This window comes from Leptonotus elevatus, chromosome 6, assembly GCF_054856555.1.
Source record: "Leptonotus elevatus isolate MCC_2025b chromosome 6, RoL_Lele_1.0, whole genome shotgun sequence".
In the NCBI taxonomy this organism is placed as follows: Eukaryota; Metazoa; Chordata; class Actinopteri; order Syngnathiformes; family Syngnathidae; genus Leptonotus; species Leptonotus elevatus.
This window is the reverse complement of record NC_141244.1, coordinates 8,685,686-8,711,141: the sequence shown is the minus strand read 5'-3', so window position 1 is coordinate 8,711,141 and position 25,456 is coordinate 8,685,686. Positions and strand designations below refer to the sequence as shown.

The window sequence follows — 25,456 nt, the reverse complement described above, 5'->3', positions numbered from 1 at the left end:
GTGCAGGGGGAGCTTGTCAGTGTTATTTTTAAGGGCTGGTCCTAGGTCCCAGATCCCCCCCCCCCCCAATTTTTTTTTTTTTCCAGCATAGCATGATCTGTGAGGTTTTCTTAAAAGAGAAACAAAGTGAAGAATAACATCCGTTTTAAATCTGAATCCGCTATTTGATGTAGGCAGGACAGAAAAGGCACACTTGAAGATCAAACAAGCAACTACAAGTTTCATATTGAGAACAGGGATGTAAAACAGTCTTGACATAGACCTGCTCAGACAGAAGACTAAATGGTAGAGTTCTTGCTTCCTGCGTGACCTAATCTCAAACCTACACATATGACAATTGTCTGGAAAAGAAGTCAGGAAAAGTTTAAATCATCTGCAGGCCTTTGATAGGGGCTAAGTAATGGAGGTGAAATTAATTCCAAGTCAGGCACTTGACTGCAAGGTGGGAGTACACAATTTATATGCTTTTTGTATACAGTGGTACCTCGGAGTTTGAACATAATTCGTTCCTGCGAAGTGTTCAAAATCCGAATTGTTCAACCGCCGAAACATTTTTTTACCATAGGAAATAATGTAAATGCAATTAATCCGTTCCCAAGATCCAAAAACAGAAAATTCCTATTTTAATTTCTATTTGTGTTTTTTACATTTACAGTACAGTACAGTATTTAAACAATAAAAATACCTTACCTTACCTGTTGTGGTGTGATGGCATCAGTGGATGATAAATGCTATGTTAATGCTAGCTTTAGTTCAGTCCTGAGTTTGTGTATTTTACATTGGGCATATTGGTAGCGTTAACGTGCGTGCGTTAACGTCAGGCACGTGGTTGACCAGCTAAGGGGGGTGCTCGTGCCAGTATTTACAGAAGTAGTTACGGTAGTTAAAACTACGCAATAATCTCCTTCCTAAATCCACTGTGGTTCGTAGCGCTGTATGTTTTTCTTTACTGCAACTGGCACGGTTTTTCTTTGGGCCCATGGCGAAGAAAATTGGCGTGGAAAAATCTAAATGCACACGCGAGTATGAAGCACCTGTGGGAGTATTCACGATCTGACTGGAAATGAGCAGTGCATTGTCTCAACTACCGCAACGTGAGCATTCGGCATTGCACGGCTTTGCTCGGCTTCACTCGGCTACTCGTTTTCAAGGTATGTTAGGCTTAGCTTGCTTTGCTTGGGTGTTTGAACTCCGAAAATGAGTTCAAACTCAGAGGCAATTTTTACTCCGATTTTTTGGTTGAAGTCCGAATTGTACGAGTTCCGAGACGTTCAAACTCCAAGGTTCCACTGTATATAAATAAACAAAAATGGTTAAATGAAGTACTGATTTTACCGATATTTCCACATATATTATCTAGTTCAATCAGCTACGCTATGATTCGGACTGATTCTGTACGATGTGCATTGCGCAATGGCTGTGTTTAAATACAAAATAGGAATTAGCCAGGGATACGGAAAGGACAAGCTGCAGGGGTTCTTGGAAATCCTATTCATCTGTAACATTAGGTACTCACCAGCATGCAGGATTCTTGATCATCTTCCCATAAAGTGCTGTGCTGAAGGATGGAATAACTGGGATGAGAGGAGGGAACCCGCCTGTACTGTCTTGGCATGTCAGCCCTGCCTGGAACCCAAACACCTAGACAAAAGGACAAATATCAGCAGATGCGCTCGTTTAGACGACACATCTACATTGTTGATACATTATTATTATTTTCTCTCCATAAGGTTTCTTAATTATATATCAGAAATGCTTTGACCATTGACAGGTGCATAAGCCTCATTGACAGTTACATAAATTGTTTGATTGCAGTGATTGCCTCAAAAGGTTGTGCAACAAGATATAAAGTTATGAGTACCGCCAGTTTTGTCCAGGCCTGTTTCATTAGTTGTTTTGTTTTTAAATTATGTTGAATGACAAATCAAAAGTAAAGGCAGATATCTTGATTGCTTAATTTTCAATACATTTGTTGTTATTGTCACGTACGTTTCAAGTGATTTCCGTGACCAATGTGGGCTTTTCTTTCATTGACAGAGGGTTACCAACAATTTTGTCCACACGTGTGGTTTGTGTGAGTTAATTCAACTTTTAAAAATTGAACACAGTTAGCAGTGTTTGTAATTTAAAAGTCTAGTTTCAAGCAATTAAATGCAATAGTTTAGTTGTCTTTAGTGCATGCAAGCATCTTGAATCCACAGTGCATGGGTCTGTTTCATTGCTGCAATAAGATGGTCTCAGTCTTGATAGAGGGGCATTCTGGAGAAGACATACAAAACTAAAATAAAGAGTGTGAGTCGACCACCACACGATACAGGACAATAAATCCATTTTATATAGTACAATAAATTAATCTGTATTCTTCCTCTTTTCAAAAAAATGCACCCGTTGAGCCTCCCTCTCAAGCTGATTTTACTTATTTTCAACAACTGTGGGGGTGGGATAATGGCTTACCACCACCATCAAAACAGACACCTAAACTCTGACAACCAGTCGCCATAAAACACAGATTAAGATAAGACTTAGTGTATACCCATTTCAAGTCACTTCCTGAAATGAGTGAGCTGCGGCCAGACTGACCTCCACTAAGTAATGGTCCCGCTCTCAAAATACAGAAGTGGAATTTGACTGCTTAATTGCAGAATTGGCAGATGTTCATTGGCTGTTTGGTTAGAATGATCCACATCCACTGACCAGATGATTGTTAACCCTTAAGTGACCCTGTGATAAGGACTAACAGCATGACATCCCGCAAACATCCTGCCTTAAAAAAATACTTACGGGCCATCTCAAGACCAGAGTGGAGGTGCCCAGAATAATATAGGATATATCTGTTAGTTTTCCACAAGTTAGTAACGTCGCTTTAATTCATCATACAGAAAATATATATATATATCAAAAACGGGGGAAAAACTGAAAAAAATACATTGAACATATATGTCAGTAGATTGCACACTTCTAAAACGGCAACACTTTTAATTAGTTAAGTACTTTTAACAGTCATAATTAATTTGCTGCTGTGTATAGATGTGTTCATGTGACATGATGGTGATCACACAGAACTTTCAAGCCTTGGCCACTGCTCCACTGTTGACAAGAAGTAATGTGTCCCATTGCCCAGGTCTTGTCTTTTCTGCCTGTACATCCAACAGCAAGTGCAAGCAAAGTAAAAAACCAAGTAGACTATGTCTTAAAAGTGTGTCAGCGTACAAATGTTTATACTGTACTATAATTATAGCAATTTGTAAAATAAAGAATATGATTTTAAAGAAGGCAGACCCCTGCCAAGGAGGTGTACAAAACAGTAATGTGTAGATCACCTTGTGGAATCTGTCAATATAAAATATCACACAAACATATAATGGAGCACACCAGTATATGCCGAACTAACTAATTACACCGTAAAACTAACACAGCAACATGGGAAGGTCATAGTGCTAGCAGCAATAGTGGTCTTTAGCATCCGATTGAATGCCTGAGAGGGACCAGAGCAGGACTGGTACTCATCAGGAAGCTCACAGTGCTAAGATTTTTATGACCAGGTGGGAAAAGGTCATCAAGGTCAGTAAAGGGTCATTTGCAACATATCAGGGTGGAATTAGTGTGGCCATTTAGTTCTTTGACTATAGACATTGGACGTGGGTCTTAAAAAAAGAAAGAAAGAAAAATCCGGTGTAAAAACATTATGCAAATTAAAAAAATTTAATCAGATCTGGTGGAGCTTCTTTGGGAACTTTATTTTGGGAAAAGTAATATAAAAATAACTTTTTACTATTAGTATTTAGTATAACATTTAGCCAAATTGTATCTTGATAAAAAGGAGACCTGTCCTTTACTACAGTGAACTGGTGAAATGTATCAGAAGTAATACAACAATTTATAAATTTCCCATTTACCTTGAGGTAAAAATGTGCGTAGCAGTGATGTAGGAGGTTATCAGGAGGCTGGTTGAGAGCGCTAACAGTGCTGACCAACTCCAGTGCATACATCGGAACCGAATATTCAACATTCACTCTCTCCACCTGGAACTGTACAGATGGTAGGGGGCGCACTGGCTGAAATGCTGATGTGTTGACCAGTCCTGGTGTAGCCTAGGAAATTAAATATTGCGGGAAAGAACAACGTAAAAGTGAGTATCCAAAATTGTCAGTGTTTTCTTCAGTTGTCTTTGTATAATCCTGCTCACACTTTTGAATAATAAAGAAGACAGAGTTTGTTGTTTGGTGCTAATTTTTTTCCTGACTCACTCACTCATGGGTAGACTTCTGGTCAAGGTAGAGCCTGTGGACCACATACATAGTCTCTGCAGCCTTTATGAAGTCAAAATAAAACATCATATATTTTGATGTGCATGTGTGTAACGGTTCAAGCAAACAAACCTAAATAAATAAATAAGCACCAAACAACAACCTTTGGTACTCCTTTGAGAACCACGGCAAAATTTGTATGTGCACCCTTGATAATAATCTAAACAATATTGTGTAGTATGCAACTTGTCACACAATGACGTGCAAGCGCCATCCGGCTTTTGCAGTGAGCAACAGAGTGACGTGGTACCGACACAGTAGCAATACAATTGTAGTCAATGTCCCACAATACTTCACAAGGCCTAATCTACCCAACACTAGTTAGTGTTGGCTTGTTAACGATACTGAGAAAACAGGTGGTGTAGTTCACCTTGCAAGACTAAAGACACAGATAATTTGTTCACTTGTCTTTTTGGTCCATTCATTTTTCAATTTGCTGCCATGTATACAGTATATTGTGTACTTTATCCCATACATATTGGTTACTGTTGATGTTGGAATGAAATATATCTGTAGAGCTAAACAATACATTGTTTGAGCATTGACACCATCACATGCGTAATAATCACAATTGCAGGTCCTGTAATCGATTTTCAAGCTTATCTGTCAAGGTTGCAAGGTGTACCAGTACGATGGTGCCACTCTACCTCACCTTTCAAGACATACATACTTTACAATTCTCTCTCTCTCTCTCTCTCTCTCTCTCTCTCTCTCTCTCTCTCTCTCTTCTCTCTCTCTCTCTCTCTCTCTCTCTCTCTCTCTCTCTCTCTCTCTCTCTCTCTCTCTCTCTCTCTCTCTCTCCTCTCTCTCTCTCTCTCTCTCTCTCTCTCTCTCTCTCTCTCTCTCTCTCTCTCTCTCTCTCTCTCTCTCTCTCTCTCTCTCTCTCTCTCTCTCTCTCTCTCTCTCTCTCTCTCTCTCTCTCTCTCTCTCTCTCTCTCTCTCTCTCTCTCTCTTATATTTTTGGTTTAACTCACTATAATAAAGCTGAACATCTGCACGGCAGATGAATTGTTTAATTTAAATTATTTTGGTACTGTACAAAACCAAAACTAGGAAACTCATTTCTCTGTCCAAATACCAGTGAACCAAACCACATAAAATGTAACATGAATGAGAAAAGTCTTGAGTATGTTTTATTGTTTGTACACTCACCTTGCCTCCTATAATGATAGGCATTAGCATGTGAAGAAGGTTGAATTCAGCCATACAAACTGTGACTGAGACTTGGAGGAGTGTGAGACAAGTGAGTCTGGTGGGGATAAACTCCTCTAATCTTGAAATCTCTTCTGGAGTGACTAGACAACAACTCTCCTCCACCAATTCTGCAGACATGATCAAGTTTGTAAGCAATACTAGTAATGATAATTAAAAACATAAGAAAAAACCTGACTGCTTACATATTGCTAGGGTATAGTGAAGAATAATGGTCAAATGTGCAGATGTGTAAAAATTCATGGTCTCTTCAAAATAACACAGCTACTATTGTTGAAACTGCTGACAACAAAACTTAGTACCGAAAATCCCTAAGTGAAAATGTCCACATCAGGCACAATTAGCCTTGATTACAATTAAACATCTGGAGACATCCAGATGTAGAGCAGCTGGCACAAGATCACCAGAATTGGAAAAAAAATGGTTCATATGGTCAGCTCAACGCACAGGGACGGGATTCCCCGACCCTCGCTTGAGCACTAATGAATGAATGAATGAATGAATGAATGAATGAATGAGACATCTAAATGACTGTGCTTCCGTGCTCCCAATCCAACCTGATGGAGGTTGTTGCCAATAGGAATAAGTGAACCTCATAATGATATAAATGTGTGAAACCTAAGTTTGCCAAGTTTTTGATATCCTAGTCAAAAAGATTTGAGGTTGTAATTGCTCACAAAGGTGCAACTACAACGCATTGAGCAATGGCGTAGTAATTTGTTTCGTTTTTGTTTTTTGTTTTGTCATTTTCATGTCATTATGGAGTGTTGTGTTGACTCCATGTGTTATAACATTTGCTCATGCCCAAATGTTAACACAAGGAAAAGCAAAAAAAGAACCTCATATTTGTCTTTGTATTAGTTGTGTTCATCTGTTATTTAGTTAGCAGGTTACTTCCCATTCCATGGAGAATAGTACAGAATGTTCCAAAGTGACTAACTTGGCAAGTGTCCACTTGAGATGAATTAGTAAGACTAAGGATTTTTTTTATTAATAACGAATCATTAAAAATTTTGGTATCAGTCGTTTAACTAAGGAAAGGGTAGACCGCCCAAAATGGTGACAAAATCAGTGACCCATATGAAGATAAGAAAGAACACACAAACAACATGTAGCATTAGTCATCTGAATTAACGACCTCATTTTGAATTATCTATCACACATGCTAATAAGTAAGACCTACAGATTTGATCATTTCACTGCAATGAGAATTATTGCTTTTGATATTACACAGACACACATACCATATTCTTTCAAAATATCCTAGGGATGAACTCGACTGTGTTGCAAGGCTGATCACTACAGAGGTGTTTGGCTCACCCTCCCTTATACAGTCCAGAAGGTCACTACTTTCATGTACAACGATGTGGTGAAAGATGGGTTGCGCAACAAAATAACAATGTGATGAAGATATTGTAAAGTGCAAACTTATGTCGTTTCTGACCGCTGGAAGAATGGAGCAGAAATTGTATTGCATCAGTTCAATGTAGGCAGCAATATTAACTATGAGATGTCGAGGGTGATATGTCACTCCAGAAAACCAACAATGTAAGTGTCGACAAATCTTACCTTGCTGCAGTTTACTGTAAGGCTCATACTCGTGGTCCATGGCACAGGTGATCATTTTAAGTATACGATGGACAGCGCTACTGTGAAGTTTGATGTCTAAAGGTCCAACCACAAGTCTCTTGATGGATGCTTCTTGAATAGTTGGCACTGCCTCTTCTACATTCACCGCAGAGAAGTCCTGAGTATCTACCAAGAGAAAGATTCATTATGTAATAGGGCTGTTTTTTTTTTAAACAAATAATCAATATCGAATCAATTTGCCTTTTCGAGTCTGATATCGATCCATAAAACCAAGTATCGATTATTTTAATCTCTTTTTCCCATTAATTTATAAGAATATAGAATTCTAAAGGGGCGGCACGGTGGCTGACTGGTTAGCACGTCCGCCTCCCAGTGCAAAGGTTGTGAAATCAAGTCCGGGCTTCGACCTTCCTGGGTGGAGTTTGCATGTTCTCCCCGTGCTTGCGTGGGTTTTCTCCGGGTACTCCGGTTTCCTCCCACATTCCAAAAACATGCATGGCAGGTGAATTGGACACTCCAAATTGTCCATAGGTGTGATTGTGAGTATGGTTGTTCGTCTCTGTGTGCCCTGCGATTGGCTGGCAACCAGTACAGGGTGTACCCCGCCTACTGCCCGAAGCCAGCTGGGATAGGCTCCAGCAACCCCGCGACCCTTGTGAGGACAAGCGGTACAGAAAATGGATGGATGGATGGATGAATTCTAAAGGCCTTTTTTTTATTTGACTGTTTTCTTGAAATTCGCAGTTTTTAAAGTATTTTCTTGCATTGCACATTAAGACAATTCAGAATTATATTTTCAATTATTGAATTTGAATTGTGAAAATATTTTCATCTCATCCTTGCTGATGTCAATGTTTCTGTACCACTTAATTGATTATAACAAGTTACTTTCATTAATGAATTAAATCATTATGATTTAACCAGTTACTTCCTCCACTGAATTTAATTTGGAAATTTTATCATATCCTTGATATATAAGAAGAATTGACATTCCATAATGATTCAATATCGAATTGAATTGAAGTGAATCAAATCAAATAGAAAACTAATCTAAATCAAATCAAACTGCACTCTTGTGAATTTAGATTGAATCGATTGAGGAAATTTGAATCGACAGCACTATTATGTACCTCAAATAAACTAAAGTTTAGATACACTTCATTGCCACATTTGACAAATTCTATGTTTCCAACTTGTGGAATGCAGTATTCCATAAAGGCAAACAAACTTTAGCAGCTCCGAAACAGTCCTCATGTTGTCCGCCTGCTGTTACAGCAAAACTTGTCATACAAATGATAATCATCAAATGCAGCAGCAACTGCGTAGTCTGATTGGCTGATTTAAGTACACACAGGAAGTGTAACTGTCTCCCACTGTGGATCACATCTAGTCTGTGAACAAACACAGTGCAGCTCAGCATCTGAGTAGCAGCAGTCATGGCTAGCGATATAGTTTTGGCTGAACTTGGCCAATTATTTGAAAAGGCATCACCCGAATGTGAATACCAGTGCAGCACAAAAAATAAAGAAATAGGGCTGTGTAAATGCAAATTCCACCTGCATGCGAAGAAAGAAAAAATGTGAATGCAATTGGTGTTTTTATAGCATAATTCAGACTGTTCAAACTGTTGTTCGCATCCTTCATTTCATAAAGAGACAAATGATTGATATTGCATTTTCAAAACTAAAACAAAAAAACGCAAGGTTTCTTTCGTAAGTCTGGTTAAAAATCAATTTACTCAAAATACAAAGGAGCGGTTTTATATTTGATTCCCTTTACAGAAACAAACATACTGAACCGTGATTTTTGGCATACACCCGAGCTATTCAAACAGACTATTCACTTGCAAACTAAATTCCTTTGCATGTACACGCTTCAAGCGATCGAATAACGAGAGTTGCTTTTCTACACAGGCTCCACCATTTAATTCACAAGAGACGAAGTTCGTCTACTGCCAATATTGATATCAACTCACTAAAACGTTTTAATTAATTTCTTAATCAAATAAAACATATCCTCTACCTCTTGCACAAAATTAGGCAATTGCAATGATGTTGAGTGGTGCAAGGATTTGATACAGCCCAAAGGAATCAGCTCACACAGCATTAAACTCTTGAATGATGAGTATACCAAATGTCCACTCGCACAGCTGTCCCTTCAGTCTCTGCAGGCCTCTGTTCCAGAGGTCCACTTAAAAGACTGTGCTCCCCAGCAATAAAAGTGAAGAAATTAAAAATAAAAGGGGTGGATGAATGGAAGACAGGGAGCGAGAGGACAAAGGGTCACAACTTGCTTTAAGTTCCACCACCACAGAACATTATTTTAGTTAAGAACTCAAGAGAAAGTAGAAACTACTTTCTCAGCTAAAATAGCTCTCTGGTGGAGAATATTTTTTAGATAAAAAAAAGGGGGGGGGGGTACTGGCAATGCCACTTCCTCAGATTTCAGTCAGAAGAATTAGGGATAATATCAAACATATGGCTACAGTTGAATAGTCAGTGACATAATGCAACACGGACTATACTAAGGATTTAAACAATTTAAAGAGTGTCTCCATTTCTCAAGATTAAAAAGAAAGTTACTTGATTTTGAAGTCAATAGCAAGTGTGACCTATGTTGGTTAGTGTTTCAGTTGACTCAGAGTTTATGTTAATCTTGTGCCAATAGAGACAAATTTGTTTGGATGACACTGGATCTGGGCCGTGTGCGGGAAGGAGGGAAACACTGACAGAAGAGAAGCATTCCATTTGACAAGGTAACCACAGTCATCCCACAGGAGTACTGACACAATTCCTACTGTAAAATATAACTATGACAGCTAAAACTGACAGTACAAATGATTTTTATTTATTTTTTTGTAATTTTGGATTCTCATGCAACAAATGTTTTGCTCAAACAGAAATGAACTAGGACTGTTTTTGTTTAAGTATGATCAACAGCCAGCCAGCCTTTTTTTCCCACACAAAATTCAATGACTGAGTGTCTTACAACATTGTTTTCTGACCAAACTGGTCAGACTTAATAAAGACACAGTCATGTGTGTTAATCAATTGTGGACAATTTATTAATTTAGTAAATGTTATTCCATCTTTTAATTATTATTTCTGCATAGACAAAAGTACTACAATATGTCAGACCTATAATGCAACATTGCCAAACTAAATTCATGCCAAAATCCAATCCAATTCTCCAGAAGGAGGATCATTTACTGTCCAGGTGTTGAATCATGCACAATAAGCCTCTGCAAACTGCACGAGAAACGACAGACAATTTGGCAAGAATTCAACTTCAAACAGATTCCACTTCAACATTTGTCTGTCAGACTGGATTGGCCCTTGAATCAAGCCAAAACCACATGGTCTCTCTGGAGTTCTGAGCCGATATAAATCTTTAATGTCAGTCAGACTTCATCATGTCTGAGAATCCCTCTTATAGGTTTACATCATACATAGCCAACAAATTCAAATACTTAACAATCCAACAGTATCACAAACTCATTTGTAGGTCCAATGAATTATTTCAGTGTGACAAAAATGTTATCGCTAAATGGAAACTTTCGGTCTCTCTGACGCTGAAGAATGAGGAAGCACATCTGACTCTTAACACTTGCCAAAAAGAGTGACACCTAATTAGGGAAGACGGTCCTAGTATTCACTTTCTCAAGGGCTTACAGGTAGAGAGGCAGGGAAGGGACAGTGTTTCAACAAGCACGGGGAGAATGAAACTCAAATATGTGTCAGCAGACTAAACACTTTTGTGACAGTTGCCCTCAAGGTAAGTTGTGAGGGTGAGAGAAAGGACAGGAAGGGTCAAGGACCAGGTGGCTGTGACTCAAACAAGACAATCTCTTTATTCAAGTATCCAGGGGGATTGTTTGATGGAGAAGAGAGAAAGGGAGAAAAGGAATGATGAAGAAGGAGAATGCAATAGAAAGCACAAGACAGATAGGAAGAAAGGCAGGGCAGGCCAGAGCAAAAGAGAACATGACAAGGATAAAGAAAGAGAGAGAAGAGGTGGCAAGGTTAGCAAACACACTCAGTGAGGAGGAATGATTTAAGACAATACCCTTGCTGCTGCTGTTCTCCATTGTGTAGAGGTAATCCAAGTAGAAAGCACCGAAGCGCTGCATGCCTGCTATCTCTGTGTAGGTCAGCTGTCAAACAAAAGAGCAGTTAGATAAACATGGCAGTGAGGGAGCAAACATGCTGATAGCCTTCAAGAGTGGCAATGACTGGGGTCATCTTGGATACGACAAATGGGGGTTAAAAATCCAATATTTAAATAAAAATAAAAAAAGACTCATTGATGGATTGAGCTGAAATTTTTTGGGAGCCTTTCATGACATACGGTAAGTTAGTACAAGACAAACCAGAAAATGTGATGGATTTTGGCACAAATTGAAGATTAAAATAGTTTAGGCCTAATTTAAAACTCGTGCATATGCACAAAACTGGGCATGAAAGTTACTTACACGAACATAGATTCAAATTTCATTTTACTTCTTTCTTTTAGCAGTGTATGTGAACATTAAAAATGCAAATATCAACAGCATCTGATCTACTGAGAAAAAAAAGGGTTTTAGCCAATCAGGTATCAAAATAATGATATACCCTATATGTTGCCGCCTGCCATATTGGACATTTTTGTTCAGTCCACGTCATCACTGTTACATGCTGCGTGCGTGAAAACAGCAATGTTTTGGACTTGTTTCCTGACTTATTGTGCTATGAAAAAGGTGTATGGTGTTGTCAAGTATTGCCCAAAATTACATTACACTCCTAACTATCTCAGGTTACATATTCTCAAATCGAGAAAGAAAAAATATATATTGTGAACACAGCCAATCCATGTAGTGTACATTTTTCGGATTTTTTTTTGTCTAAAATTTTGAAACCTATGTATTACTTCCATTCCACTTCATAATAATGTGCTACTTTGTGCTCAATCATATATATCCCAATCAAAAAAGTGGCAAAATATGAACAAATTCAAGGAGTATGAATACTTTTTCAAGGCACAATAAAAATAAATTAAAAATAAAAACATATACGTAAAATAGTAAAATAGGACGGTAGACATTTTTTAAATTATTATTATTATTACGCTACAATATATATATAATATCGCACAGCACTAGCCCTCACTACAAGGAAGAACCTTGGAATTTATCCACACAGAAACAAAAGAAGGGTAACGCTCCAAGTATACAACTATAATACATTTCTCATACTCATTCAAACAAACAAAACGAGAGTGTATGAAACAAGACACGCACAAAGAACTCACGCCCACACTTAACCTAACCCCAGAATAAATCTTAAGCTCTCCAAACAGAGATTTCTATGGAGTCTTATCAGAAAAGCAGGTTAATGAGTAATATTTATAAGGGGAACTAATAGCACTGCCATGCTTTTGGATCAAAGCCATTGGCTGATTTCAAAACCGCTAATGAATTAACACGAAAACCTTTGACTCTTTGACTTTCGAGCCTGAATAGATGGATGAATGGATATCCAAACAAATGCTTCACTGATGGTCATGAGCATTTGGGAGAAAAGTCAACACTCAAGCTGTGACAGTGGATGAAGGGAGCCTAGAGTTGTCACACAATCTCTGGTGTGGTAGTTACTTGTTCAATAGGAAGAAAATTCCCCTATTGGGGACAAGCAGCTGGGTGATTAAAATTAGAAGTGTGGATTTTTAAGTTAAATAAAGCATTTATGACTTAACTGATTTGTTGAGATGAGAGGCTACGCAAATAAACTTTGGGAAAAAAACAGAATGCATATGTACTTAGTACCTCTGAATATAGTAACAGCTGTCATTGCTTCATAAAAAAAACTTTATGTAATTACAATGTATCACTAGCCCATGCAAATCCCTATTATGGCTAGGTGCTAATTAAAAAGTGCAGCATTTTCTTCTGACTGTGCGATTCCTTTAATCCTCTTGGGATCATAACTTGAAAGTTTTGTACGTGCCTAAGCTGTTTTGTGATAAAATGTGATTTTTCGATCACAATGTAGGAGATTGAAAATTGGTCACATGACGTAGGCGTGAAAGAGAACGTAGAGCACAAACTGAGGCATCAACTTCACACGCAACATTACGTGTCCAAACATTAGCGAGAGAGCATGTCAGGGCACAGTGTTACCGCAAGCGGGCCGTATCTGTACTATTCACAAAAGCTGTAGAAGATTTGCGCTTTAAGATAATTAGATGCATGGCAACTACATGCCAGTGTCCCAACAACAACAACAACAACAACAATTTTAAACACCAAGGACCATCATGCAGTGGGTGTCAAGTATTGATGAACACTAGGTCAATGGTATACTTAATGTTTTTGAAGACTGCATTGCTGATAAACAAGTTTCGAGTTTCATTAATTGGCCAAACAATTTGGTGAAAAATATGCGGAAAATTTAACACTATGATTTTGAAGGTAAACAAGAAGTTGCTACAGTACTTTGGTAATTTACCTTATGAGTAACAGAATCGAGGATGAACTCAGCTCTGACGCCATTGTTCTCTGGACTGCGGTAGTCAAACAGAGAGTTGGTAAGGTAGGTCATTCCTTTACTGCTTAGCGTGTCGCCACAGCTGAAAAACACTGCATCCTGAAGGAGCACAAGACAAAATGAACAATCAAGCAAAGGATGTCAGAAATGAAGAATAAACAAGAGCAGAGAAGGAAATACCAATGTATCTAATCCAATCCAAAGTGATATTCACAAATCAAACAAAAAGGCTCAAAATATGCTACAACACTAAAAAGAATATAAAACAATAGTGAAACAGCAATAGGGACAAAAATAAATAAAAACAATTTAAAGTATCTATGTAACCAAATCAATTCTCAAACCCGGTTAAACGCCAGTGAGAATGAATGAGACACCAGCAGATAAACCATGTCCTGAGGTGCCAAACCATGAAGACATTCAAAAACAATCATAAGAATTTCAAAATCAATACAAAGGTGCACTGTGAGCCAGTGAAGGGAATGGAGGATTGGAGTAATATGGTCAAATGTATGTGATCCATTATGTGATCCACAACGCAGCCGCGTTCTGGACTAATTGTAGACTTTTGCTCAGTTAAAAGTACAGTGCATTGCAGTAATCTAAATGAGTAGCAGTAAAAGCATTAATTAAAATTTCAAAGTCATGTCGAGATAAAATAAAAATAAAAAATTCTCATTAAAATGTAAACAAAAAATCTAAGTTATCAATGCTTTGGCCTCATCCAAGCACTCGAGTGGTAGTTGTTTCAGAGTGACAGATTTGGCAGTCGTCAGCGTAACAATGGAACGAGACATTGTGTCTATGTAGGATGGACCCAAATGGTAAAAGATTGAGTGAAAAAAGGCCAAGAATCGACTCTTGGGGTACTCCACAAAAAAGTGGTGCTGAGGAGGATATTGTTTCACCAAGCTGCACTGAATAACTTCTATTGGTTAAGTACGATTTAAACCAAAACAGGGCAGGACCCCTCATGCCCACGGAATTCTCCAAACGGGACTATAGAAGAATTTGACTGGCCTTTCAGGTTCTGTAGTTATAACAGTGCCAATACTTGTCTCTATACAGAGATTTTTTTTAAAAAATTTAGAAGTAAATGCTTAACAACTAAGTATAATATTGTGCCTTAAGTAAAATTACAAAAAACGCATTGCATCCCAAGCAAAAGTTTCCTTGCTTTTTCACATCAAATGTTCTTGGTCTTCATTTGTGGTTTTAGGTTTGTCTTACCTCTTCAGGTCGGTTCATGTTTTCTTCAAAATCCCGCACTCCCATGATGCCTTTCAGACAGAGAGCCCGGCAGCCCACAAAGCCAATCTGACAGTCAAAGAAGGGCTCTCCTTTGATAAGCGCCTCAAATTAAAATAAAAAAAAGTGACGTCAGACCAATGTACTCCCTTTTGCAAAGCATACTCAAACAACTCATTAAGCCTGAAACATTTGACAAAATTAAATGCAGCTGAAATTGCTACAGTTTAAAGGGATCGAGAACACTACTATCTGAGGAAAGTCATGACTGAATATAACAATATGTTCCTTATGTTAGCCTAACAAAACTATAGCAAGCACAGTATATACAGAACAAAGCAAATTACCACACACAATAAATACAAGGCCATGCTTTATGAATCATTTTCATTTTTGGTCCGAGTTCAGACTACCCTCTACATGTTCCAGAAAAAGCATAAATTACAAAAATTGTCATTGGAAATGTTGTGGAATTATTACATCTGGTAGAATGCTTAAACACAGAAAACTAATTTCTATTCCAACCAGGTAATCAGAGAAAAACTTCTATCTACACCAAGGGAGAAATGCAGAAATGATTAGACTCAGGCAGAGATTTCACGGGACTCACAACTGGCCAGAGATAAGTGACCAGGGAGGCTTTATAAATACCGTTAGAGATGGAAGTATGTTGATCATCTATTCCAAAGTAAATATGGCAGCAATTTAAAATGAAATAAAAGTAGTAAGAAAGGATCAAGAAGGAAGAAAATATGGTAGTACAGCTTAACCATCAGGATTTTTTTTCAATATAAATAAAGATTATTCTTACCTCAAGAGTGATTCCCTCTTGTTCCAAACCCAAGACCTCTCTTGATTTAACCTTTTGGGGACTGTAGTAGCTGCTTTCTGCTTGGGATTCTGTCAACTGACACAGTGGAGAGAGTACAATGTCACAATCTAAGCAGCATTGAATCCTATTAAGAGCAAATTATTTTTCAAATGCTAGAGTTTCATAAAAGGGGGGGAAAAAGAATAAATAAACCCGAGTTGCAAATTTCACTGTTCTTAGCTTTTATTTACATAATATTTAAGCAAAAAATGTGATCCAATAATCCAAGATGAGCCTTAATGTTTTAAGACAAAACAGAATGTAGTTTGAAAAATAAAAGTAAGTCGTTTTACTATCATTGTGACAAAACTAAAAGCATGTGTCTGATATTGTGTGTCTGAGTATAAAGTCGCATTTGACTTCTGAAAATAACATGATTTAAAGAATAATAATAAGACATCGAAGTCTGAAGTTCAATAAAAAATATTATTTGAAACATAAATGATCCTTTTAGTCATTTGCTTTACCAGGTTTTGGACCTAGAACAAGTACTTTCATCAAATCACAATTCATACTGCACCAACTCCTCTCTAGTTTTCTGAGAGGCCTGATTTGCTCTTTGGGGAATGTCAATCAGAACTCTCCTACAGCTCTAAAAAAAATTACAAAGATAATGTAAAGTAGGGATTGTTCTGCAAAAGGTTTACTCCTCAGAGAAAAGTTTAAATGGAGAAAGAGTGCGAGAGAGCATGTGTTCAACGCTAGCTGGCTGCAAGAAGAAAGAGCAGTGATGCTTTCGAGTTTGGCTGGTGTAACAACTGTGGGTGTCGAGTAGAACTCTACAGGCCTCAACCTATTCAACTTTAGTACAGGAAGCAGGTGCAGAACAAGGGGCAGCTGTGCCTTATTATCCCTACTGATGGAGCAGATTCTCTCATACTCACTGCCTTCCTCTCCCTTTTTCAATTAATCATGAGTAAGGACTAACCTGCAAATTCCAGGATGAAATATTACAGCAGGGCAGGTTTTTCAAATCTTAGAATATGTTTGTTTTTTTGGGCAGACCCAACACATAAAGATAAAGAAATTGGGCATTTGACAGTTTTGGTCATACTGCGTGTGGGCCTGGGGTGCTCCAAAAATCTCAACACAGCACCCAACACACAAAGACTATCTTCCACCACCGGTTGAGCATCCAAGTCATCTGAGGCAGAGCTATCGTGTGATCACACATAATCACACAAACACGAAGACAACCAGGCTGTTCCGGGTATACGCCGATGGTTGCTGAGTGTTTCCAAAGCGGACCGGAGGCGGGAGCGTTGCAAGATGGCATTGTCGGCAAGCTTTGGAAATTACTTCCTGCCGTCTAGGGAATCCATTTTTATACAAAAAACAACATAGGATAGTCCCCGCCTAAAGACAGCTGGGCTCAAAGCAGACCCGTGACCCTAGTCAGGGAGGATAAGCGGGTCAGAAAATGATTGGATGGATATAATCTGGGAGGACATACTTTTATTTTATTTACCACCGCTTCCTTATTCGTTAGTTTCTTTGATTGGATACATTCTGTTCACATCACAGTCCGTGGAGTCAAATGACTTGGGGAGACGATGGCTTCCCTTATACACATGGAGATTTTTGGTCATCAATATTGAAAAATGCTCAATACATTATTTAAAATTGGCGGCCCTGACTTGCTATGGACCCTATTATTACGGGAAATTCACTCTTAACACGCCCCTCACATACAGATAATCCCATAATCATATAAAAAATAAGGGGCAAAATTTGGGCAAAAACAGAGCGATTGTCTTTATTGTGTGTAGGAAGGAAGTTACATAAATAACTGATGGAAGATATATTTTGCTGTCTGACAACAGAGTGACTGCAGAAGCAGTAAAAATATGAATAATAATCTACTTGGGGAGTGATTAATTAAAAGTAGTAAGACATTGGATATGCATTGTCAGTTTGCTTGGCTTCAATTTTAGACCAAATGGTCCATTCATTTTAAAAAAATAGCACACACAAGTGAAATAATTCTGTGTTTTTCCTCCACAAATCACGTCTTGGAATCAAAATGCCAAATGAAACGAGAACAGATGAAAGTTTGGAAAGCACACAGAGGTGAAACAGGGAAAGCTTAATTGTGTCTGTAAAAGTTATTTATGAATAATGTACAGCCAATGTATCTGCGTAAACAAAACTGGAGAGCATCAAATCCGCTATTAAAGGAAACCCTCAAGCCCATGCATTTCAAATTGCATTTTAGGAATAAATTATTTAACAGTTCCCTCAAGCTAACACTTCATAAAAGGAAAAATATGAGAATTAAAAAAGAAAAAGAAAAAAAAAGCTGTCTGAAATCACTCTAGACAAAAAGCACTCGTAACTAATTGAATACCAAACACCCACACTGACATAGTAATGTAGTAAGTGATCTGTGCGGCTGAACTTTTCTGACTGAACTGGCAGGATTAAAGATTGAGATCCGTTTCTGAACAGTCATCATTCCACATAGAATGTTTAAAACATTAACGTGACCCGAGTCAGCAGTTAGCGGTTTCCCTACCCTTGCCTGCACCGCACACAGAGACAAAGAGGACTGAAACTTCCTGGGGACCAAGCTATTCTATAAGACTCAAACTCAAAATGATCACACGATTTAGGGGCGGGTGCTTAGAAGGACTGAACTACATAACAATGTGGTAGAAGGGGAGGGGATGTAAACCACATGAAAATATCTGCAATCATAAAATTTGCCATACAGTATCATGTACATTTCAGGAAAAAATAAATCATACCCTAATCTTGCTCCCACGTGTGTACTCCTTGTTTTTAAATAGAGTACAGTGGACGTACACATACATTTGCGGTTTGGCATTTGCGAGGTCTATTTGATACTACACTTACACAATGAATGAAAGTTAGTACATCAACAACTGCTTCGGGGTAAAATCTTTAGATTATGCGCAAAAATGCATTTACGGCACTGCTTGGGGAGCATGGATTACATTATACACATTACATTACAATATACACAAGTTACAACAGGACATTCCTTGAAAACTTGTTCTACTACAATATATTTTGGCTGGTATTTTTCATCTGGATAATTGTGTTTTATTGTATTTCATTTTTAATGTATTTAATGTTTTCTTATTTTGATTAGGTTAAAAGAAATCAAGAATTACATCGCTAAACGATATAAAATAAGTACATTGTGATGCGTTTCTCAGGATTCATGGTTTACCTACTGTGCTTTGCTATGCAGTCAACTATTCAGCATTTTACAAGAAACTGCACCACTGCAGTAATTCATCATCATCATCATCATCGTCGTCGTCATCATCATCGTCGTTGTCATGTGTGAGAGACATGGTGGGTGTCTGTGTGCTTAGCTGTAAACTGTTTACTGTACTGTATTTTTAAGGATACAGCCAATGTTTGAAAATGTTTGCAAGCATTTGAAATGTTATTGGAGCATTTTGGGATCATAGTTTGTGGCATAGATTTAAATTATGAATAAAGGCAACTATAATAATTTTTAGGGAAGAGTGTCAGTTATTGGCAGAAATTTGCTATTTGTGGTCAGGCTCAACTAGAAAATAAAAACCTTGAAATGATTTGGCTTTAGCCAGAGGTGCTTCTACTTCGCACAGGTGGAGACGAGCTTGTTTACCCGGCAGTTGAGTAGATGTACCTGTGGCTAAAGCTAATCTGTGATTACTTCAAATTACAGCAATGTTGTCATTTTTTTTCTGTGTTGTCCCATGAAAATAATTACAATAAAATATTTAACAAAACATGAACAGGGTACTCACTTTTGTGAGATACAACGGACTGCCAGTATTCACAAGGGATAGAGGCTGAGTTTAACCGTAAACATTGAATTCCAGCAAAGGACGTTCCACTAAAAGCAATTGCCTAAATTACTTTACTGACAAGACAACAGAAAAAAAACTACAAAACTGTACTGTTCACAGTGAAATTATTTGGTCATGTTATATGGATTTGTCTTGCTTTGGGAAGATACAAAAGGGTTGGCATGCACTCCATTCACTAAACAGCATTTCAGTTCAAGTTTTTGTTACAGTAATCTTTCAATAAATCAGGGGTGGACAATGTGAGAAACGAAGGGTTGTCGAGGGTGACTCCAAAATGCTAACCTCAACATTAATTGAAAGTATTAGTTTATTGCATTCAATTGTATTGTTTAAACAAGCTGCTACTAATAAGAAAATACTGTAGTAATCAAGAGTATAAACAATAATTTAAAATTAAATTAACAAAACATCACGGTTTATTTAATCAACATTCATAATAAACCCCATCTACAACCCAGTCTGCAATAGATAAATTACCTTAAATGTCACAGAAGCCTTGGTGCAGTAGAAGCCTATTGAAACAATAGGATCCTTGGGGGTGTGTTGTTGGGGATTGTCCGGGATGCTCCCGGGCTCTCTTTGCTGGTAGAGACCTTCCTCGCCCTCCTCAGAGCTCACAATGGCTGGAACAAAGGACCATGCCCAAGACACCCAGCCTTGGTTGCCATCTGCAGAAAGGCCTGAGTCCATGTAGAACTCTTGACTGGGGTACTGGTTTGGAGATTGGTTCTCTATGTCCATATCCATCCCTAGAATAAAATATATAAATAACAAAAATAGCACCTATTACTTATACAATTCAGTGTTGAGTGGATAGTGGTGAAATACTATTTGATGGGTTGCTTAAAGCATGCAACACTGTACTTTAATAAAAACCTATAATCCTGAGAGCAGTGATCAAATATTAAGTTAGCTGTGCATCTAATGTCGAAGTCGAACGTGTCTTTTCTTTAGGGAAAATATTGTATGTCTCCTGACAAGTATACATCAGAAAGAAGTAACCCTCGTCATCTGATTGATAACAAGATTGTTTTCAATTTTGGAGGCAATATGGCAAGATGTATGTAGGTAAGAAGAAGAAGAAGAAAAACTGCCCTTCAAAATTTGAAATTTGAAATCAAAATTAAGTCATTGATTAGTAAAACTGCTCCTCAAAGACAAAAAGTTATTTTGAACATTGCCTAGTATGCATGTTAATGGGTCAAAAACTAATAGTAGAACCAAAATAGTAATTGAACAAGTGGTTTGAAGATTGCAACTACAGAAACATCCAGTCAAAAAGCCTCTTACCACGTGAATAATAAAATGATGTGCCACAAAGTAATTGGGAAGAAGACTTGTTGGACAGAAAAATAAGACAGTACAACAGAGGACAAACAAGACATAAGAAATTACCAAAAACAAATATGATTGAACAAATCAAACAAAACTGTCCTTGATTTCAGCGAAACTTGCTGTAAGTAAAGCAAGCAGACTGGCACATTGATTGCTTTTGTTAAAAAAACAAACGACCGAATATAATCCCTGGTCGCAGGTTTGAACAAACTACACCACGCTGTTCATTCTCTGATACCGACCTTTCAACTTGTGTCTATTTCCATAAAGATGGAGAAAGAGGAAGCTGATGTCAATACACAAGAATGTGTAATCCCATTCCTTGCAGCCTCATGTCCTCTGCGGGAAAACAATACTGTCCATGAGGTCATTGCTTAGGAATCCCAGAGGCTAAGGGGGTGAAATTATGACATATTTTAATTAAATCTTTCACTTGGTGAATTGGCAGTTGTAAGTCCAATGTCATGGGTTATTATCTCTTTCTCTCCTCCAGTGTTCCTGTCCAACTTGGTCTCCTTTTTTTCCCACTCTGTGGTAGCCTTTGAGGTGTCATTTCAACAAGTTAAGCTGTTCTGCTTCATGTCACAGACTGACGAAACCTACGTTTGAATTATGAGACAATCAGAATAAAAGCGCAATTACCAACGAAATGATCAAAACACATCGGCTTAAGTAGACTTTGAAGTATTAATCCAAAGAAGTGAGTGGAAAAATTCCCAGAGAGATGAGGGGCTAATTTACTGCATCTGCAGAAATAAAATGACCACTGTTTCCCACATTAGTTCAGCCAAAGCTTTAGTGGCTGAATCTAAAATAACTCAAATCAGAAGCGTATCAATTTCCAAAGTAGAGCTCCAGGGGCAGCATTTTACACCTGTCACATAGCTCCTCAGCTTAAACAACAAGTGGCTATGTAAGTGAGTGACCATCTGATTGACATTGAGACAGACCTAGGAGGACAAATGCGAGAAAGGCTGTGCCCTCAAAGACCAGTAGATGTCCCTCCATGTTTATGCAAGGGAAAGGTGCACCGATCACCTGACACATTAGCAAACGCTGAACTGCTCCTACAACTCGTGTGTCTTCTTGGTGTAACGTTTATGCACATTCCCCTTTTTAGTTTAATATTTGAAACCCTACATAAATACACAATGCATTTCAATGACAAAATTCCACAACTCTAAAAAAAAAAAAACTATATGCATACAGTTAAGCCCAATGTATTAGTTGAAAAGGCATCTTCTGTCTGGAATTAATCGTACGGGAAAATGTAGAGATTAAGTATTTTGCACAATTCCCAAAAATCCTGGTAATTTATTTGTATAAATCACCTGCATTTAGAACTTTGGAAAGGCCTTATGCCTGAATTGAGAAAATGTATGAACAAATGGACAAAACCTTTTTGTCAAAATAATTTTTTATTTTTTTTTAATCAATAAAATACAGATTATTATTATATTGAGCCGTATAATCTTGTTTTTCTAATCCCAATTAATATGCTTTGTTAAATATAAAACGTTGTGGCATGTCATCAACCTGACATATGTGAGCCATATGACATTTGAGATAGCCTGATAGCCCCGTGGCCTCTAACCAATATGTGTGATATTCTGGTCCATTCAAAGGGGCTCTGAGAAAAGTGACAGACAGCAAGCACTCCTTCAAAGCAAACTCTCACTGCAAACACACTACAGAGCACAAAACATATGCATGAGCCATTGGACAAACTCCAGGCCCTCACACACATAGCGCATTCTATGGACGCACACACATGCACAAGCAGGCAAACACTCCAATTGTGCATAGACAATGACTTTATAATCATTCACATACTCTTGAAACTTTACAGATTTTGCTAAAAAGACCCAATTTCCGAACTGGATCATTGGTTGGTCAAGTCTCCTAGACCTCAATACATTAGGAGGACACAGGCTCATAACAAAATGTAGCTAGAACAAAATGAAGGCAAAGACATATTTAGTAACACACAGTGCACAACACTGCTGTTCTGATCAATAAGCCTTAAGAATTGCATAATACTACAAATACTGCAAGTATAAAAAGCCTACATAGTTATGTCCAACTTCAATAAGAACCGTGACAAATGATTACAAAACTCTCCCACTACTAACGTGACCTATAACCTGTAGAACTCAAATTAACTAAACTGAAATCTTTGAGAGGGTGAAAAAATAAACAGATAATGTGGTTTGTGTCCACACCCTCTTAAAACTGGCGATGAGACGGTACAGCATTCAGAATTAACTAATCACACTGAAACCCATGTTGAATGGAAGTTCGCCCACACCTGCCACCATTTATATAGCTGTTCTAGTAGGCTTTTCCTGACATTTTTACATCTTACTGCACAAACATTGGTCAACAGAAAGCTTTCACAGCACCAGAGGGATCTCTCATTGTTTAAAGGTATTAGTCAGAAGACAGTCACAAAAGTTGTTCGTTAGTAGACTACTTTCTGGTTCATGGAGTATGACTAACAGAAAAAGGGCTGCATCATGCATTACTATTTTTTACATAATATAGATAAAAATTAATTAATTGCTGTATCTGTGCTTTTATCCCAATGTTCACCAAAATGGTGAATTGTTTTTTAGTGGTAATCTGTTTGTTGTTTTTTTCTAATCTTGTTTGCAGTATCTATTTCAAACTAACTGCTGTGGGAAAAGTTAGTTAAAACAACAAAGCTAAAGATACAATGGCGTATTAGGGCCACATATAAATATATATTTTTTAGAGGGCGGGGGCAATATTCCAAGAAAAAAAATCGCAAATTTGCCACTTTATTAAGTTACAAATTAAGTTACTTTATAAAGTAGTTTATAAAATGGCAAATTTGCGAATTTATAAAGTAGCAAATTTACCACTTTATAAACTCGCAAATTTGCCACTTTATAGTCGCAAAAAAATTTTTTGATCTGAATATTGCCCCCGCCCTCTAAAAAAAATAAATGTATACGTGGCCTTAATACGCTGTCAAGATAGAATAATAGAGATGACATGAAACTTTCGCACATTTCAGTTCATACAGTGAGAGTCATCATAATCAAATGTGGTTATATTCATAATCTATTAAAGGTAAAGGTGTTTGTTAGTTGTTTTTTTACAAACAAAATGTGTGCTTCCCATTTGACCCAATCCACTCATTAAACATTAAAAAAACCTCACAACACATACGACCAAGGACATGTCACAAAACGCATGAATACTGAAATAATGATGCTCCTGTTATTTAGTCACAAATGTACTTCCTCAAATATGAACCTTGTTCAGTTGAACACAAATCTGACATACTCGCAGGAAACCTCAACTTAATTTGTTGTATGACTGGTAATGTGAAACCACAGGTTTATTGTACCTTCTGCCATCTAACTGAAAAGCATTACATTGTTCGACCTGTCATTATACATCACGTGGCATATATAGATGGAAAAGATATGTTTGAAATGAATAAATATTTTTCTGACAAATTACCGGTGAGTAATATTGGATAAATTCCAGCAGTGCCCCAAATTACCTCACATGGCACTGTCGTGTGCCACGGTGCGCTGGTTGAGAATTACTGAACTCTCAATAATACATGATTTGAGCTCTAATTCTTCTGGTGTTACTATTAAGGCAAACAAAGCAAAGAAGGCCTAATGTTCATGTACAAGCCAGAACTGCTCCCAATCTTATCTGAGCAAACACACACCCAGTTTCTTTACTCTGTCGATTACTTCCAGCAAAACAAGCTCTGGAGGTGCTCGTGTTCCAAGAGTTGGTCCCCTCTTGTATATTTTTGTGATAGGATACTAATTCATTCTTGGAGGCTCCAAATAGTAGTAGCATGACACCAACTTTTACATCTGGCATTGGAAACCAAACTGAGAGCCACGCCAACTTACAGTAAAAGTTCCCGGCCAACAGGCAGGGAGTAAGTTGGTGGGAGTAACTGAAGCAGCTACAATATATTGCGTTCTTGCTCGACTACCTCCCTTCTGATGACCACTTTTTCTATTTGCTCCGGGTGCTACACAAAGGGTGTTGGCCCATTGAGACCTGGGACTCGATAACTCTATCGTGTTGAGATGAGCACGAGGTGGGGTTTTGTTATGGTTGTGTTTTCAGTTATTGAAAGAATTTATTTATTATTCTATAAAAATGCAGAGGGAGTGGGGTCGTTTCACGGCCAATACACCAATAACCGGCCACCAACAGTCGCAAGCCTATTTTCTGGACGTCAAAACTTGCAACAAATGGCTACCATTTAAGTTTTAGTATTATGGGCAAGTGAATCAAACAAAATAGATAAAACTGAATAAAACAGTAGTTACAGGTGACTGTTACAAAATAACATAGTAAAACCAAAACTAGGCATGTGATCATTAAACTTAATATCACATTCGCAAATGCTCCAGGTATCATTGTGTATTATGCAGTGTGCATATGTCTGTGAATGAAGTCAGGACCATGTGTGTTTTAGTTGGCTCCAGGATGTGAGGAGTGTGATTTCCTATGAGGTTCAAATCAGAAACTAAGAGA

The 25,456-nt window shown here is 37.8% G+C and overlaps 1 protein-coding gene across 3 annotated transcripts in view; it reads right to left on the bottom strand.

The window, feature by feature from the left end:
* The window catches only part of vps13b (vacuolar protein sorting 13 homolog B), a 337,674-nt gene that overhangs the window by 284,525 nt on the left and 27,693 nt on the right, over window positions 1-25,456 (bottom strand). For all 3 annotated transcript variants that reach the window (XM_086077615.1, XM_086077616.1, XM_086077614.1), the window contains exons 8-16: window positions 20,057-20,328; window positions 15,690-15,785; window positions 14,861-14,983; window positions 13,592-13,729; window positions 11,175-11,262; window positions 7,089-7,274; window positions 5,460-5,629; window positions 3,897-4,091; window positions 1,517-1,641 (exon numbers count right to left, since the gene is read on the bottom strand). In XM_086077615.1, coding sequence (XP_085933741.1) covers window positions 1,517-1,641; window positions 3,897-4,091; window positions 5,460-5,629; window positions 7,089-7,274; window positions 11,175-11,262; window positions 13,592-13,729; window positions 14,861-14,983; window positions 15,690-15,785; window positions 20,057-20,328 — 1,393 coding nt within the window. The remainder of the gene's footprint in view (window positions 1-1,516; window positions 1,642-3,896; window positions 4,092-5,459; window positions 5,630-7,088; window positions 7,275-11,174; window positions 11,263-13,591; window positions 13,730-14,860; window positions 14,984-15,689; window positions 15,786-20,056; window positions 20,329-25,456) is intronic.